Source organism: Neodothiora populina, assembly GCF_041146345.1.
Source record: "Neodothiora populina strain CPC 39397 chromosome Unknown canker_contig_12, whole genome shotgun sequence".
Classification (NCBI taxonomy): Eukaryota; Fungi; Ascomycota; class Dothideomycetes; order Dothideales; family Dothioraceae; genus Neodothiora; species Neodothiora populina.
Genome location: NW_027191404.1, coordinates 2,422,479 through 2,438,618, shown reverse-complemented (window position 1 = coordinate 2,438,618; position 16,140 = coordinate 2,422,479). Strand labels below are relative to the sequence as shown.

General features: G+C 50.4%; 4 protein-coding genes across 6 annotated transcripts; all 4 read left to right on the top strand.

Moving 5' to 3' along the window:
• Positions 1–631: 631 nt before the first annotated feature.
• Positions 632–2,500, top strand: AAFC00_001483 (uncharacterized protein; the record flags this gene model as incomplete). The annotated part of the gene is made up of 2 exons (XM_069340681.1): positions 632–1,158; positions 1,210–2,500. 2 exons carry the CDS (start codon positions 632–634, stop codon positions 2,498–2,500), a joined length of 1,818 nt encoding a protein of 605 aa, XP_069204151.1.
• Positions 2,501–3,990: 1,490 nt separating this feature from the next.
• Positions 3,991–6,783, top strand: AAFC00_001482 (uncharacterized protein; the record flags this gene model as incomplete). 2 transcript variants are annotated; one of them, XM_069340680.1, is made up of 1 exon in its annotated part: positions 3,991–6,783. In XM_069340680.1, the coding sequence occupies one exon, from the start codon at positions 3,991–3,993 to the stop codon at positions 6,781–6,783; it is 2,793 nt and encodes a 930-aa protein (XP_069204150.1). The 2 variants fall into 2 exon arrangements, with proteins under 2 accessions (XP_069204150.1, XP_069204149.1); XM_069340679.1 differs by having other exon boundaries at positions 4,252–6,783.
• Positions 6,784–8,535: 1,752 nt separating this feature from the next.
• Positions 8,536–13,348, top strand: AAFC00_001481 (uncharacterized protein; the record flags this gene model as incomplete). Of its 2 annotated transcripts, XM_069340677.1 has the most annotated exons (5): positions 8,536–9,000; positions 9,066–12,008; positions 12,064–12,293; positions 12,352–12,974; positions 13,038–13,348. In XM_069340677.1, 5 exons carry the CDS (start codon positions 8,536–8,538, stop codon positions 13,346–13,348), a joined length of 4,572 nt encoding a protein of 1,523 aa, XP_069204147.1. The 2 variants fall into 2 exon arrangements, with proteins under 2 accessions (XP_069204147.1, XP_069204148.1); XM_069340678.1 differs by having other exon boundaries at positions 12,352–13,348.
• Positions 13,349–13,893: 545 nt separating this feature from the next.
• On the top strand, positions 13,894–15,894 carry AAFC00_001480 (uncharacterized protein; the record flags this gene model as incomplete). The annotated part of the gene is made up of 1 exon (XM_069340676.1): positions 13,894–15,894. One exon carries the CDS (start codon positions 13,894–13,896, stop codon positions 15,892–15,894), a length of 2,001 nt encoding a protein of 666 aa, XP_069204146.1.
• Between the last annotated feature and the right edge of the window lie 246 nt (positions 15,895–16,140).

Here is a 16,140-nt window from a genome sequence, read left to right as displayed (position 1 = left end):
TTTGCCCCCACCGCGGAGGGCCGTTAAGCTCTGCGCCAAAAAGTCTGTTGGAATCTATGCATAAACGTCATCGATCTTTTTGTCTTACAGATCCCTTCCACCACGTTGTCTTCCATGTTGTTTCCTTGCTCCAATCGTGACCGTAGAGTTTGAGGCGATCTGCCATACTAACATTCGCCATAGACCCTGGGTCGATGAAGCTAGAAGCCGATGTATCAAGCTTCTGGCAATGAAATGTCCGTGATGAGCACGTTGTGGCAGGATTGCGATCGTGGCGACCCCGATCTCAGCATCTACTTCTCATCTACACAGATCTGGCACGCTTGTCCCCTTGAAGTAGGTTCAAAACGCAATATTTGCTTAATCCGATTCCTGGGCATGTTTAGTCTCGATTCATTTATTCATTTTTTATTGCCTTCAACAGGTATGACATCGTGGTCGCCTCGCAATCGGTGCGTGCGCGTTAACTCAATCATTGTCCGATTCGAGTTTGCCTCAGTCTCTGTCGTTGATGATACGGCCATCGAGAGGTTTACTATGTCCAACTGGTCTGCTTCTTGAATGTACGCTGCCAGCTTGTAACAGCCGCCGGCCCAATCTAGCAAAATCGAACCCATAGTAAGGATATACCATGCCGCCAAAGGAGCGGGTTCTTCTCTGTCTCCTGCGACGTGATCTTCGTTTGGCAGACAATCCAATTTTTCACGAGGTTGCTCGTCTCCATCAACAATCGGAGTCGCCCTTTACCCATTTGTTGCCAATCTATTACTTTCCATCAAACCAGGTAGAAACGTCGGGCTTTCTGCAATCGCCAGATCGCAAGTCACCCTATGCTGAAGCCAGAAGCCAAGTCGGTGGCTTCTGGCGCTGTGGAGCATTGAGGGCGAAATTCCTAGCTGAGTCGGTGTGGGATCTAAAACGTGATCTGGAGAAGGTCGGGTCTGGTGTTGCAGTACGAGTGGGTACGGCCCATGACGTTCTGGGCACCGTCTTGCAAGCCTACAACGAACGTAAGGAAGAGTTCGAGATCACGGGCGTGTACATGACCAACGAAGAAGGCGTCGAAGAGAAGAGAGAGGAAAGAGATGTCCGGAAATTATGTCGACAATACGACACAAATCTCAAAATTTGGGTCGATGAGAAATACTTTATCGATGAGTACGCGATGATCTAGTCCTCACTTCTGATGCTTTAGCTTACAACCCGCAGTCGAGATGTCCCATTTGATCATCCTAGCGAACTATCGGATGTGTTCACCTCTTTTCGCAAGACCGTTGAACCCCTTCGAGAGGCTCCTCGTGGTTGCCTCAAATCGCCTACTTCCTTGCCTCCTATGCCCTCTTTTGTTCCGGAACAGTTTGAGCCTTTCTCCGTTCCACAAGAGCTTGAACCTGCCATGAAATGTCTCCTGGCTCCTTTAAACCCCAGCCTCGGTCTTGCGCAACCCCCAACGTGGCCTTCTGGGGCCGAGTCAGCCCACCCCTTCGAAGGAGGTTCTAAGACTGGATTGGAACGTGTAGAACATTTGATCAGGAGTGGCAGCATGACTGCATACAAGGACACAAGGAACGGCTTGTTAGGAACCGACTTTAGTACGAAGCTGTCAGCTTGGCTGGCCTTGGGCTGCATCACTGCCCGCCAAGTGCATTGGTATCTCATTGACTTTGAAGATGGGAAAACTAGTCTGGGCAAAGAAGCACCCGGTTACGGCAAAGGTCAGAACAAGGGAACAGCCGCGGTCCGTTTCGAGCTACTCTGGCGCGATTACATGCGTCTTTGCACTCGCAAATTCGGTCCCCAATTGTTCCGTATTGAGGGATTTCGAGAAGACAAAGCTGCAAGATGGAGGTATGTCGACAGCCCATTTACCCATTCTTCGAAGAAAGGTCCGCCTGGAGCATTCGAAGATCCAACATCAGCAGCCGTTGCTCGCTTTATACGCGGCAGGACCGGTACTGGCTTAATCGACGCCAGTCAGCGCGAGCTGTTTCTCACTGGTTACACGTCAAACCGAGCACGTCAGAATGTCGCTAGTTATTTGACAAAACATCTGGGAATAGACTGGCGCATTGGTGCGGAATGGTATGAGTGTAACCTAATCGACTACGATGTCAGTTCAAACTACGGCAATTGGCAATACGTCGCTGGAGTTGGTAATGATCCGAGGGCTGCGCGCATCTTCAACCCCGTGAAACAGGCGCTCGACTATGACCCGAAGGGTGAATACATCAGAACTTGGGTCGAGAAGTTGAGAAACGTAGACCTAGAGTCGAAAGGCTCAAAAGAAACGTCTGGCGACAAACTCTTGGGAGTTTTCCAGGCGTGGCGCTTATCCGACGAAGAGAAGGAAAGGACAGGACTTGATGAACATGATTGGGTGGAGAAGCCGCTCGTCAAGATTGAGTTTTCTGTCAATCGAAGAGGAGGCGGTGCCAAACGCGGCAGGGGCCGTGGCAAAGGTCGAGGTTTCGAGAGGAAGGGATTATTGGAGAAAGTATAGAATGTCGTCGATCATATGTCAATAGTAAAATAAATATGTTTATAATGCCTGTTATGCCTTTGAAAAGAGAAGCGGAGAAGCAGAGAACTAGATACGTGACATAATCTTTGATCGAGATTCAGTCTAATGATCAGATCTACGGCATGTTGTCTAAGGCAATGTGCTGATTATGATATTCAGGCATATTTGATCTTCCCGCCCGAACCTCACTTACCTCACTTTGTCATCATGCTGCAGTCTCGGGCTATCGACGTCTGTCACAGTGTAATGAATCCGAAACATGCAGGTGGCTAAGACGACTATTGAGCTACCCTTGTCGACGAAGTGGATGGAATATCAGATAGAAGGGATATATTGCTTTTTACAACCACTGTACTTATCTGCCGGGGTAGCTCAATCGGAAGAGCGTGTGGCTTTTACGACGAGTTCAAAACTACCTCAAGGTCGCGGGTTCGAGCCCCGCCTCCGGCGATGATATATTTTTGGCCTTTTTTGCCTCATCGATGTCAAGATCCTACTTGCCATTTTCCGTAGCCATAGATGGTCATGCTGTAATTACGTACAATGGTGTGCAGCTGAGTACCTACTGTACAGTAATCGAATAAAGGTTGACGAATCCTTGTTCGCTCGCTTGTTAGACTTTTGGACATCCCAGAGACCCTTTCCTAGTCAGTCACATGGTAGATGCATCAAAACCCGAGGCCATGGTTGACATGGTGTCTCCATGGTTCTGGTCACCTTGTGTTTTACCTTTACCTTGAGGTTATCTAGAAGACGGTTGTTCTGTGTCATCATAGCTCACATTCTTATCAGTCGTTGTGCAATGCGTATGCCACTTTCTCTAGTATTGATGCAGGTATGTCTCAGGGCTTATACAGTAGTCGTATCTACAGCTGTAGGCAAGTATACTTTGGAGTACCTAGGTAGACAGCGGTATACCGGCGAACTTCACAAGCCTTGTCCGACTTTGCCCAGTCCTCCATACCTTTTTAAAGAAACAACGTCCGCTCGGGACGCCTCGTCCCATTCCGTCGGGTTGCACTTCTACCAATCCATGAGGAGTCTGTTGCTGTTATCGGCCGTTTCGTCAGCTGAGGTGAGTCCAACAGTACTTGTCGCTTACAAGGATCATTGTAAAAGCTACTTTTTATCTTTGGAACAGCTCCGTGGTGCAACCCTTGTACTACTCAGCCTGACTGTGAGCCAGGAATAACTTTGTCCGAAAAGCGCCCCCTCAACTACTTCCGAATCGCAGGGGGCATTATTCGAGAAGTGTATTGTCTAGTATCCTGATTTTCCGACGGTCTGTCAAAATGTGCTGTTATCGTGCCCCGATTGATTGTTGTATGCTCGGAGTCTGGACCTGTGTCAGGGTTTCCAGTTCTGGTTGATCCATCACCGCTGTAAGACGACAGTTCGAACACATGGAACATCGATAATCGCCGTTTGATTCACCTTTATACCCCACACACCCTGATTGTGACCCTGTGATGGCATCATCCCAAGTGAACCATAGTCCTACTGATTGGGAACATGCGAAGTTCCCTACAAGAAGAAGCATATCAGTCTTCAGTCGCCGCGGAATCGAGACAGTCGAATCCATCATTACTCCTTTCCCCGTAGACTCAATGGCCCCACCGAAGAGAGAAAGCACCAAGCCGTCGTCTTGGAAAAGACGACTTGATAGACTAACAAGATCGGAAGAAAAGGGCACGATACTACATGCTGTGCCTCCTTCTCCACAAGCCTCAATGTCTCCCTTAGATCAAGCAATGATTACCTCGCCGAATGACGAGATACTGACTGCGATTGGCCAAGGTCTACAGAGCAACAGATCTTCGATACAAGATGTGCCAGACAGCCGTGACTGGAATAGGATCCCGACAGCCAGAGATCATCAAGTGCCTGCACTGCCACCGAGGTCAAGCAAAATTGGCGTCTGGCGAGATGGCACCGCGATCTGGGACTCCGCAGCTCGCTCGTACCAATCACGACCGAACCTATCTGTCGTCATTCCACAGCATACCGAATCTGAGGAGAAACGGTATGGGGTTGTCGGATCACAGACTGCATCACCATTGGCTTCTAGCCTCGGCCATACACCATTCTTAGCACAAAGGTCAAATATTCATCCTGCATTCCGGAATGACAACAGCATTGAGCCAATGCAGAAGCGTCAACTGTCGACAACAACTAGTGAACTGTCCAGGGATAGCTTCGACATCGCTTCCGAAAACTCCTCGACATATAGCCGGACTTCTTCCATGACCAGTGTTGAAGACGAAACCAATATCACCACTATCTTGTCTGATCTAGACAAAAATACCGGTTCTGGATTTGCGGCTATGTCTCCAATTTTCGCTGGTGTGTTCGATGATCAGAGCAAGCCTCTGCCTCGTCAACGCCATCTCGAAGTTCGAAGACCATCCAGTCCAACCTTGAGCGAGGCTGTGTTTGATTTGCAGAAGCAACTAGAAACGATCTCGGAGTACGAGACAGATCAGCATGCACTTCCGGCTCGTGCAGAGCTTACCCGTGCTCCCACGATACCCAAAAAGTCTCGTAAAAGGGAATGGAGAGCCTCTTTTCTCAACATGAGCAGAGGAATTCAGGAACCTGAAGTGACTGTGGACGGACTGACAAGACGGACGTCCACGCCGGCGATCAAGGACACGTACAACAAGTCAAGTCCAGGCCAGATTCATCGTACATGCAGTACAAGATCAGCCGCGCATAGGGTAGATTGCGCGCCAGAGTCCGAGATGTCGCTGTCCTCTGCACAGATGTCACTTCTTTTTTCGGCCATCTCTTCGCTAAAGACGGCCCCCACAAGCCCGATGCAACCTGTTTCACCATCCCACGAAGCCGAGGCCATCCTGGTTCGCATCATGTCTTCTTTGACCACGATACAGGACTTGCAGGCCATGTCTGTCATCAATAAAGGCATGTATGGTGTCTACAGAGCCAACGAAATTGGTCTTTTGCGAGCAGTGTTGCAGAAGCAGTCATCAGCCGCGTGGGAATTGCGGGAATGGTCGATGGCAGATTTCGCTGATTCGGACGACTGCTTCTGGACCAATTCACAAGTTAATTCACCATCGAATTATCTGAATGGCATCAGGAACGACGGAAGCATCATCAGGGAACTGAAATCGCTCATACTTGAACGTTGTCAATCATTTCTCCGCCATGAGACTGTCCTTGCTCTTACCTCGGAAAGGGACGTCAATGCGAAACGATTCGACGATGCGTTCTATCGGGTGTGGTGCTTCTGTAAGATCTTCGGATGTGACAAAGGAAGAGAAGACGATGTGACCGGCCAGCTTGACTGGCTCAAAGGAGGCTTACTTGCACATGAAGATGACTGTGCCGCCACTATCAATATCAATTTGGAGTTTGAAATGGGTGGCGTTCTACTAAACGCTCCTGAATACTTCGCCAAAGGTAATGTTAGTGGTCTATCTTCCTCCCAGCTCTATGACATGGCCGAGCTCTGGAACGGCCTCGCAGCTCTGCTCGCAGGCTATCACGACAAGGTTGAGCAAGCCCGAGACATCGGAATCTTTCACGCTGCCGGGGTCGAAAGCGGTGACCTTGCGAAAGAGGAAGCGACTATGGAGGAATGGATCGCTTATATCCTTACCCTTGGTCCTGCCGTGGTGCTAGAACTTGCAAGACATTCTGAGGACTCAAACGACTCAGGCCTAAAGCTGGCGGAGCTCAACGGCTGGACGGACTGGAATCTGACAGGAGCTGGCACCAGTAGACGCACCTTCTTTCGAGAGCCAGTGGCACGACTGTACGAAGAACGACTTACGATTGCCTCATCAAGCAGCCACACAGCTCCACGAGACACGAAAGATCAGGGCCGCAAGAGAGTCGCGTCATTGGCCGCCGAAATCAAGCTATCGCGCAACTCGAGTAAATATCAAAGTCTGCCTCTGATCAGCATGGGCAACGAGCGTGCCATGAGCATATGTGCGCGTCGCGACAGCGCTGTATCGGTCTCACATGGAGAGGGATCGGGCTCACCCCTGCATCACCAAGCTTTCTGGTCAGGGAGAAAGATTAGTCCGATAATCGAAGAGCGTGTTGATACATTCAACAGGCTAAGCTTGCTAAGTCTCGAAGGCGTTGCTGAAAACACAGCAGACGTAGCTGTTGCCAAGATCGTGGCCATGGGTTTCTCAGCATCGCAAGCTACAGAAGCACTGAAATTGACAGACATGGGGAACGGGCTGAGAGTTGATCGGGCGGTAGATTTATTGCTACGCCAGCATTAATGATATATGTGGAGATGAGATGAATTTCATGATTTGAGTCGCTTTGAATGAAGCATAGAATATTATTACCGTAAACATTTTAGCTATCTGCCCCTAGCGGGTGCAGAAAAGTACACGTCTATATCAAGACTCTGGGCGCAGAATAAGGGGTACCTGCGGTGCTTGTGCAAGTGCCGCTAGAAGTGTTGATGCAGAGAGCAGGGCTGGGGTGTCGATTGTTGTAAAGAACCCCTATGAAAATAAAAGGTCTCGGCAAGGTTGTGCTGATGCACGTATTCGTGTCGCGAGTAATGCAACACGAAACAGCCGAGCATTCTGGAAACATATCACGCCGAACGCAAAGCGAAACGAGCAGCATTGATAGTCGAAACGCGATCGCACTGGTGAGGCGGAGCTCATATAACCACGCGCGCATCATCTCACAAGAACCAGTCCTGCTTAGTACGAGAACAATCGAAGTAATCCTCGAGCTATGCCAGAGAAGCCGTTACGCCAGATGCGAATGCGCACTGTTTTTTCCAGGTAGCGATTGACCTACCTCGCAAAGAACAAGGAGCGACCCGTCGTAGCGCGTAGATAGACGCTAAGGAGCGCGTCAGGCCTGAAAAGTAAGCTCAGGAGTGGAGAGGTAAGGATCCGAACATCCGGGAGTGGACGCCACTGCGGACTTAAGAATGAAGATACCCGCAGTCCGTACCGCGTACAAGTATAGCACAACCAGGCAAGATACCGTGTGGTACGGTATTTCCATGACCTAGAAGGAGGCAATGCGCAGTCGGATACACCTTACAGTAGAACAAGTGCGGAATCCAAGGAGGATCTGGAAAATATCTATTTGTGTCTTGTGTACCTGATACTCCATACTATCTTAACTGCGACCTGGGGTTATTGATGACATTAATTTGCGCGTTCGGGGAGATTGTCAATGCAGTATGAGGGGGGAAAGCAATCAGAATAAGTCGAACGGACTGATTTTCACAAGCCGCGTAGCAACGCCCACGCCATCTCGCTGTAATCGTCGTTTTTATTAGCGAGATGATGTTCAGCAGCAGCGCGCAGTGTGCATGCAGTCGAGTTCGACTAAAGTGACTACGTAACGGTGTCCTATGCCATCATGATTCGCAGCGTAGCGTACGGTGATGTCTTTGATCAGGGCCGCCGTATTGCGCCCGTCCGTCGAGTGAGTGTACTCCGTGAGGTAGGCAACTACCAGGCACTGTAGCTCCAGTCTGAGATGTTCCCTCTTTCCCCAGTGGCCGACCATGGCCGAACAAGGGGAGTCGCAGTCACTCGGATATTAAAAAAAAAAGTTACATTTTGGTAGAGGAACCTAGCGAACGTGCTTGCTGTTTTGTAACTTATCCGCGTTCCGCTCCCTGCCGTTGACGTCTTTCATACCTTTGCCCGCCTCCTCGATTGCTGACAGAGCGACCAAATTTCGGCGCCCACTTCTGCCCGTTTCCGCTTTCCTGTCCCCTCGCTGTCGTTGTCGCTGTTGTTCGCTTGCATCGATCAGGCCCACCCAGCTACCACACCTTTAATCGCCTCCTCTCATCTTGGTAATTGCGTCTTGCGTCGTCGTCGAGTACCCCAGTGCACGCATTTGATCAGCCTGTGCCATATGTTTTGAGCCTCCCGGAATTGAGAGCGCTCTATCTGCGACGATACGCCTTCTTGGCGCTCCCTTCGATGCTGTAGGCGCGAAGCCACGCCGCTGTTGTTCAAAGTCGAGGTTGTTGTCTACGCAGCGCAATGGCGATCCAACCGTATATGGAAGACAGTGAGGCCTCGAGCAACCCACTAGACACAGCTCCGGTCAAGAGATTACGATGGGCCACCCAGAGAGCGACGGGTGCCCAAGGCAAGAAGAAGCGTCAATCCATATTCAGGCGGCTTTCATCTCGTCACCGCGCTGAAGGCAGCGACTATGCTAAGAGGGAGTCCGGAGCCACTGACATGACTGCCACCACTGCCATCCCCGAGGAGGACGAGACGCCTGCTGTCGACGGCGACACCACTGGCCCCGCTCGTCGTGTCTTCTTCAACCAGCCTCTGCCTGACGATGCGCGAGACGAAGAGGGCCTTCCCACTACCCAATACGTCCGCAACAAGATCAGGACCGCCAAATACACCCCCATCAGTTTCGTCCCCAAGAACATCTGGTTCCAATTCCATAATATTGCTAATATTTACTTTCTATTTATCATCATCCTCTCTGTAAGTACACTGTCCTTTCCGTCGAGTCCTGCCGTGTCCGGCAATTCCTGATCATTTCCCTCCAGATTTTCTCCATCTTTGGCGCGTCTAATCCCGGTCTTGCCGCTGTGCCTTTGATTGTCATTGTTGTCATCACTGCCATCAAAGATGCCATCGAAGACACGCGACGTACTATTCTCGATACTGAGCTGAACAACGCTCCTGCCCATCGCCTGGTCAATTGGCAAAATGTCAACACGGCTGAAGATCACGTCTCGCCATGGCGAAAGTTCAAAAAGGCAACCAGTCGGATGATTGCCGCAACGTGGAAATCCATGAAAAGCTCCAAAAAGGATAAGGCTGCTGCGGCACGAGCCAAAAGCACCGAAGGGCTCGATGATGGTGTAGACCCAAGACGCTCATCCGCCTTTTCTCAGCGCATGTCGATGCAATCAGTCCGCAGCATAGGAGAAGAGGACGGCGCAATGGAGATGACCCCTGTTCCCTCTCCCAATCTCGATCACGTCCGAGCAAACGAAAAGGAACTGGCCATCGGAAGCACTCTTCAGGTGCCCAAGGATCCAATGTTCGAGGACGTCACACCTCCCAAGCGTTTCTACGGCAGCATCATCAATCCTAGCAAACCCACCAATAACGCTCGTTTCAAGAAAGACACATGGAAGAATGTACAAGTCGGCGACTTCGTACGTCTCTATAACGAGGAAGCAATTCCTGCTGACATTGTCGTTCTTTCCACATCTGACCCAGACGGCGCCTGTTACGTCGAAACCAAGAACCTTGATGGTGAGACCAACCTGAAAGTGCGCCAAGCCCTTCACTGCAGTCAAAAGGTCAAGCGAGCGCGCGATTGCGAGCGTGCCGAGTTTGTTCTGGAGAGTGAGCCACCACACGCCAATCTGTATTCCTACAGCGGAGTCGTTCGCTGGAGGCAAGCCGACAACAAAGATTTCAATTCGGAACCAGTGGAGATGGCTGAGCCAATTTCCATCAACAACTTGCTTCTCAGAGGATGCTCTATCCGAAACACCGAATGGGTCCTCGGTGTCGTTGTTTTCACCGGTGAGGAGACCAAGATCATGCTCAATTCTGGAATCACGCCTAGTAAGCGTGCGCGAATGTCCAAAGATCTCAATTGGAACGTCATCTACAATTTCATCATCCTTTTCCTGATGTGCCTCGTCGCCGCCGTGGTGGAAGGACACACATGGGGCGAAGGAGACCAATCCCTGAACTTCTACGAATTCGGATCCTACGGAGGCAGCCCTGGCGTCAATGGTCTCATCACCTTCTGGGCAGCTATCATTCTGTTCCAGAATTTGGTCCCCATCTCTCTGTACATCTCCCTCGAAATTGTGCGCACAGCCCAGGCTTTCTTCATTTACAGTGACACCTACATGTACTACGACAAATTGGACTACCCCTGCACACCCAAGTCTTGGAACATTTCCGACGACTTGGGCCAGATCGAGTACATCTTTTCCGACAAAACCGGTACCTTGACCCAGAATGTTATGGAGTTCAAGAAAGTCACCATCAATGGCGTGCCTTACGGCGAGGCGTACACCGAGGCTCTAGCAGGCATGCGCAAACGCGAAGGTATCGACACAGACGAAGAAGGTGCGAGAATGAGGATTCAAATAGCCGCCCACAAAGTCAAGATGATCGAGGCCCTTCGCAACATCCACGACAACCCCTACCTTGTCGACGACGAAGTCACCTTTGTTGCTCCAGACTATGTCGCCGATCTCGCTGGTGCATCAGGTCCTGAACAACAGGAAGCCACGGAGCACTTCATGCTAGTCCTCGCGCTTGCCCACACCGTTGTCACCGAACGAACTCCTGGAGACCCGCCAAAGATCGAGTTCAAGGCTCAATCTCCCGATGAAGCTGCTTTGGTAGCGACTGCAAGAGACTGCGGATTCACTGTCCTCGGACGTTCCAACGATGGAATCATCATCAACGTGATGGGTGAAGAACGCGAGTACACGATACTGAATATCCTAGAGTTCAACTCTTCTAGGAAGCGTATGAGCGCCATCGTCAGAATGCCTAATGGCAAGATTATGCTCTTCTGCAAGGGCGCCGACAGCATTATCTACTCTCGACTCAAGGCTGGCGAGCAGCCCGAGCTGAGAAAGGTCACTGCCGAGCATCTCGAGATGTTTGCCCGTGAAGGTTTGAGAACACTTTGCATCGCCCAGAGAGAGCTCAGCGAGCAAGAGTACCAAGTCTGGAACAAGGAGCATGATTTGGCTGCTGCTGCGATTACAGACCGTGAGGATAAACTTGAGCTCGTGTCTGATGCAATCGAGCGCGAGCTGACGCTTATCGGTGGAACCGCTATCGAGGACAGATTGCAGGACGGTGTTCCTGATGCTATTGCTTTACTTGCACAAGCTGGAATAAAACTCTGGGTTCTGACGGGTGACAAAGTTGAGACAGCTATCAACATTGGCTTCTCTTGCAACCTCCTTGACAACGACATGGACCTCATCATCATCAAGCTTGAAGACGAAAGCATCGCTGCTGCGGAAGCCGAGCTGGACAGGCACCTTGCCACGTTCGGCAAGACCGGCTCCAACGAGGAATTGAAAGCTGCGAAACACAATCACGAGCCACCTGCTCCAACTCATGCTCTCGTCATTGACGGAGACTCCCTCAAGCTTGTACTGGACGATGCCGTCAAGCAGAAGTTCTTGTTGCTCTGTAAGGAGTGCCGATCTGTCCTTTGTTGTCGTGTCAGTCCTAGTCAGAAGGCTGCCGTCGTTGGAATGGTTAAACATGGTCTCGATGTCATGACCCTGTCCATTGGTGACGGTGCCAATGACGTTGCTATGATCCAGGAAGCCCACGTTGGTGTTGGTATCGTGGGTGAGGAAGGTCGGCAAGCAGCCATGTCTTCTGACTATGCCATTGGTCAATTCAGATTCCTTACACGTCTTGTCCTTGTGCACGGCCGTTGGTCGTACCGTAGACTTGCGGAAACCATTGCTAACTTCTTCTACAAAGTATGTTGGCCAAGAGCACCAATGCAGATGTCGAAACGCATGCTAATTTTGATAGAACATCATCTGGACTTTTGCACTCTTTTGGTACCAGATTTACGCCAGTTTCGACTGTTCATACATTTTCGATTACACATACATCCTGCTCTACAACCTGGCTTTCACATCGCTGCCCGTCATCTTCATGGGCATCCTTGATCAAGACGTAGATGACAAAGTCTCGCTCGCTGTACCACAGCTCTATAGACGAGGCATCGAGCGAAAGGAATGGACGCAACTCAAATTCTGGTGAGTCCCTCTGTTCAAGTCCATAGTCACCTTGTTATGTGGCTAACCAATACCTCAGGATGTACATGCTCGATGGTCTCTATCAATCCGCCATTTGCTACTTCATGCCCTACTTGCTCTTCAGTGAAGCTACATTCAACACCGAAAACGGACGCACAGTCAATGATTACAAACGCATCGGTGTTTACATTGCCAATGCAACGGTCATTGTGGTCAATGTCTACATCATGCTCAACACGTACCGCTGGGATTGGTTCATGTGTCTCATCTCGGCAATTTCTGTTCTTCTGATTTTCTTCTGGACCGGAGTATACTCTTCCTTTACTGGAGCTTTCACCTTCTATGGCTCTGGTGCAGAGTGCTATGGCAGTCTCAGCTTCTGGGCAGTCACCCTGCTGATTGTCATCATCTGCCTGCTACCTCGTTTCAGCGCTAAAGCTTTCCAGAAAATATTCAGACCTCGCGATATCGATATTGTACGCGAACAGCTGAGGCAAGGACGCTTCGACTACCTCAAGGATGTGGATCCTAATGAAGCTCACAAGGCCAAGGCAATGCCCTTGGACAAGATGCTAGACTCGGCATCCAGCTCAGAGATCAGCAAACCAAGCGACCCTCGCAAACTTTCGGGAAACATGATGTCTATGGATGAAGAGCGGCCAATCTACCCCCCGTCTATCGGTGCGACTGTCACAACGAGAAATCCTCGATCTCATAATGGCAGCGATGGAACTGACTATACAGGCCATGACATGTCGTTCCCGCCCGTTGGCCAGGTGACATCACGCCCATCCAATGAATTTGAGTACGGACAACGACAAGTACCGCCATATCCGCAGCCTGCTCCGCCGTACCCGCAAGCTTCCAATCGTACAGACTGGGAGACTCCCAACCTAGCGGTGAATGACATGCCACTCGAGCGACCACGATTAAGCGTGGATTATGAGCGGAGTCGTCCGTCCTTCGAAGCCTCACATGATTTCACGTCGGCAGCCTACCTATCCAAGGTAGAAAGCAGCCATAGTAATGGGCGGGGGGTGGGGGTAGCATCATGATCATAACCTGTCGCGGTTCCGAGATGTATAAAGGAGAGGGCGGAAGCGAAGGCGCATGGCGTTCGGAGAATTTTTGGTCTTCTTGTGAATGAAATGGCCATTTGTTTATAGATCTATTGTCGGAGTGTGGAAGAATATATGGCCACCTCCATCCACTTTGTTTGTTAGGTATGAAGTATTGCAATAGCCAACGAGTAGAATTTTAAGCGTGGAACGACTGCGCCCCTACGACAAGCTACGAACGCAACTCGTTATACAACAGTACATGCCTTCAGCTGGCTCGTAATGCATAATGTTTCAGCATTTCCAGAAAGTTTCCAGAGATGGGTAAAGATGTGTTAGAATAAGTGAAACCCGCTTGGCGTTGACATGCTCCACGTTTCACGAACCGACCCCACATTCTGTGTTTTCTCAAGCAAACAGCAACACATATTCATCACCAAGATTTGTCGATCGACACGTTCTAACACTTGTGCAATGTAAGGATCGAGCCAAAACTTCCACACTCGAAATCGAAGGACATTGGTCTCCTTCATTCGGCAAGTATGAACAACACAATGGAAAGCACTGCCCCTGGCATCGTGTCTGCCATGCTGGGTCAAGCCGCATATGCATTCGCAGAGATTCAACCCTATCTTCCCATGTATCTTCATCTTATTGTCTCTGCCCTCTTTCCTATATTCACTGGCGCACATGCATCTTTGGTTCGCCCTTCAACAGCAGCTAAACCAGTCAAGAAAGGCAAGAAGAAGCAGAAAGGTGACGATGATGATGAGAGCGATGATGACGACGATGATGAATCTGCGGTTCAAAAGATGGAGGGTCTAAGTTCAAGCGACGCTATTGTTCTCCCTGTTCTTGCAGGCTCTACCCTTGCCGGATTGTACTTCCTCATCAAGTGGATGGGGGCGGATATAATCAACAAAGTCCTGGGCTGGTACTTTTCCGCTATCGCCATCTTCAGTGTTGCAAAGTTGATACACGATGGTACCGCTGTCGCAGAGTCCTTCTTCTGGCCAGACACTTATGCCGACGATGGCACGGTGTGGAAGGCTCAGGGCTCTCGGAGGAGAATGGTGGAAATCCATGAGGCTTCGCAAGCTCAGATATGCTCGAGGACTTCACCTTTGCCTGGCATCATTGGCCGAGTGCGATTACCCTCATCTGCGACAAACCTTTTATGGTCTTTGCGCCACTTACTGAGCACGAAGTATCGCCTACGCGCTCGTGTCCCTAAGATCGGCTCGCTCAAGGTCAACCTCACGATCCGCACCATTCTTTGTACACTTGTTGGGTTTGCCGCAGTGTCATACTCGTACTTCATCTCGAGTACCTGGTGGCTCACGAATCTGCAAGGCTTTGCCTTCTCTTACAGCGCACTCCAGCTCATGTCTCCCACAACATTTGGAACCGGATCATTGATCCTGATCGCCTTGTTCTTCTATGATATCTATTTTGTCTTCTTTACTCCCATGATGGTCACGGTGGCGACAAAGCTGGATGTTCCCATCAAACTACTGTTTCCAAGACCTGCCGAAGAAGGTGACACTGTCCGGAAATTGGCAATGCTTGGCCTGGGAGATATCGTGCTTCCAGGAATAGTCATCGGACTCGCTTTACGGTTCGACTTGTACATGCATTACCTCAAGTTGCAAGGCAAGCAGAAGAACTCTCGCCTGGTCGATCACGATGCCGACCAAGTGGATACACACTCCCAAGCGAGTGAAAAGCCTATACATAAGGCGAAATACCTACCTGTCACTGGCCAATGGGGAAATAGATTCTGGTCGACGTCCTGGATGGGTCGATCGATGCTGCCTGCCAGATCTGCGAGTCAAGCTTCGTCAGAATCAGCCCGTCCTATCATACCTACGTTCAGTAAGCCATACTTCTACGCTTCCATTGTGGGCTATGTGATTGGTATGTGTACAACACTTGGCATCATGCAAGCGTACCATCACGCTCAGCCTGCACTGCTATACCTCGTCCCGGGCGTCTTGATCAGCATCTGGCTGACCGCAGTTGCACGCGGTGAGCTAAAGGAAATCTGGGCCTTCTCCGAGGCTGTTGAGGAATCCGATGAGGAGGTCGACACCAAAGACGCCAAGGAGGAAAAGAGTGAGGGTAAAGATGAGGAAAAGACGTCATGGTGGTCCCGCAGCTTCTTCTCCTCGACGACAAGAGAGCGAAACGCCAAAGCCATCGAGAAAAATCTCTCAAAGAGCGTCAGTAACGACAAAGAAGACAAGGACGATGTCTCGGCATCCAAGGCGGATTCGAAGTCCGCAGGCGAAGACAAGAAGCAAAAGAAGCCCACGAAGCCTCCATCAAAAGGCTTCTACTTCTCCCTCAAGCGCCAACCTCATCCATGGGAAGAGACCATGGAAGCAGAGCAGCGCGGATCAAAGTCCCACGACAATAACATTGTCGTGCTATCCACAGACACAGATGTTCATGACTTCAAGGACGTTCCCCAATGGAGAGGAGCAAGAGTCAGCGAAGAGTCCAAGCAGGAAAGACCCGAGAAACGACTCAGGACATCGTGAGCCGCGAAGACGGGATCGTACTGTCGCCGTAGCCTTCTCGGTTCACACTTGCATGATCTTCACGCGTCTGACTGAGGGCAAGGAAAGGGAGCAGGGTGATTCAGAGGCTTCGATAGGTTTAGATTGCCTATAGCTACATAGATCAACGAACACACAAAGCGTGAATTACAATATCACAAGACCACCTGATCCTTATGCTTCGGAACCTCTCTTTGCACGTGAGAGGAAGACTACAAATCTCAAGCA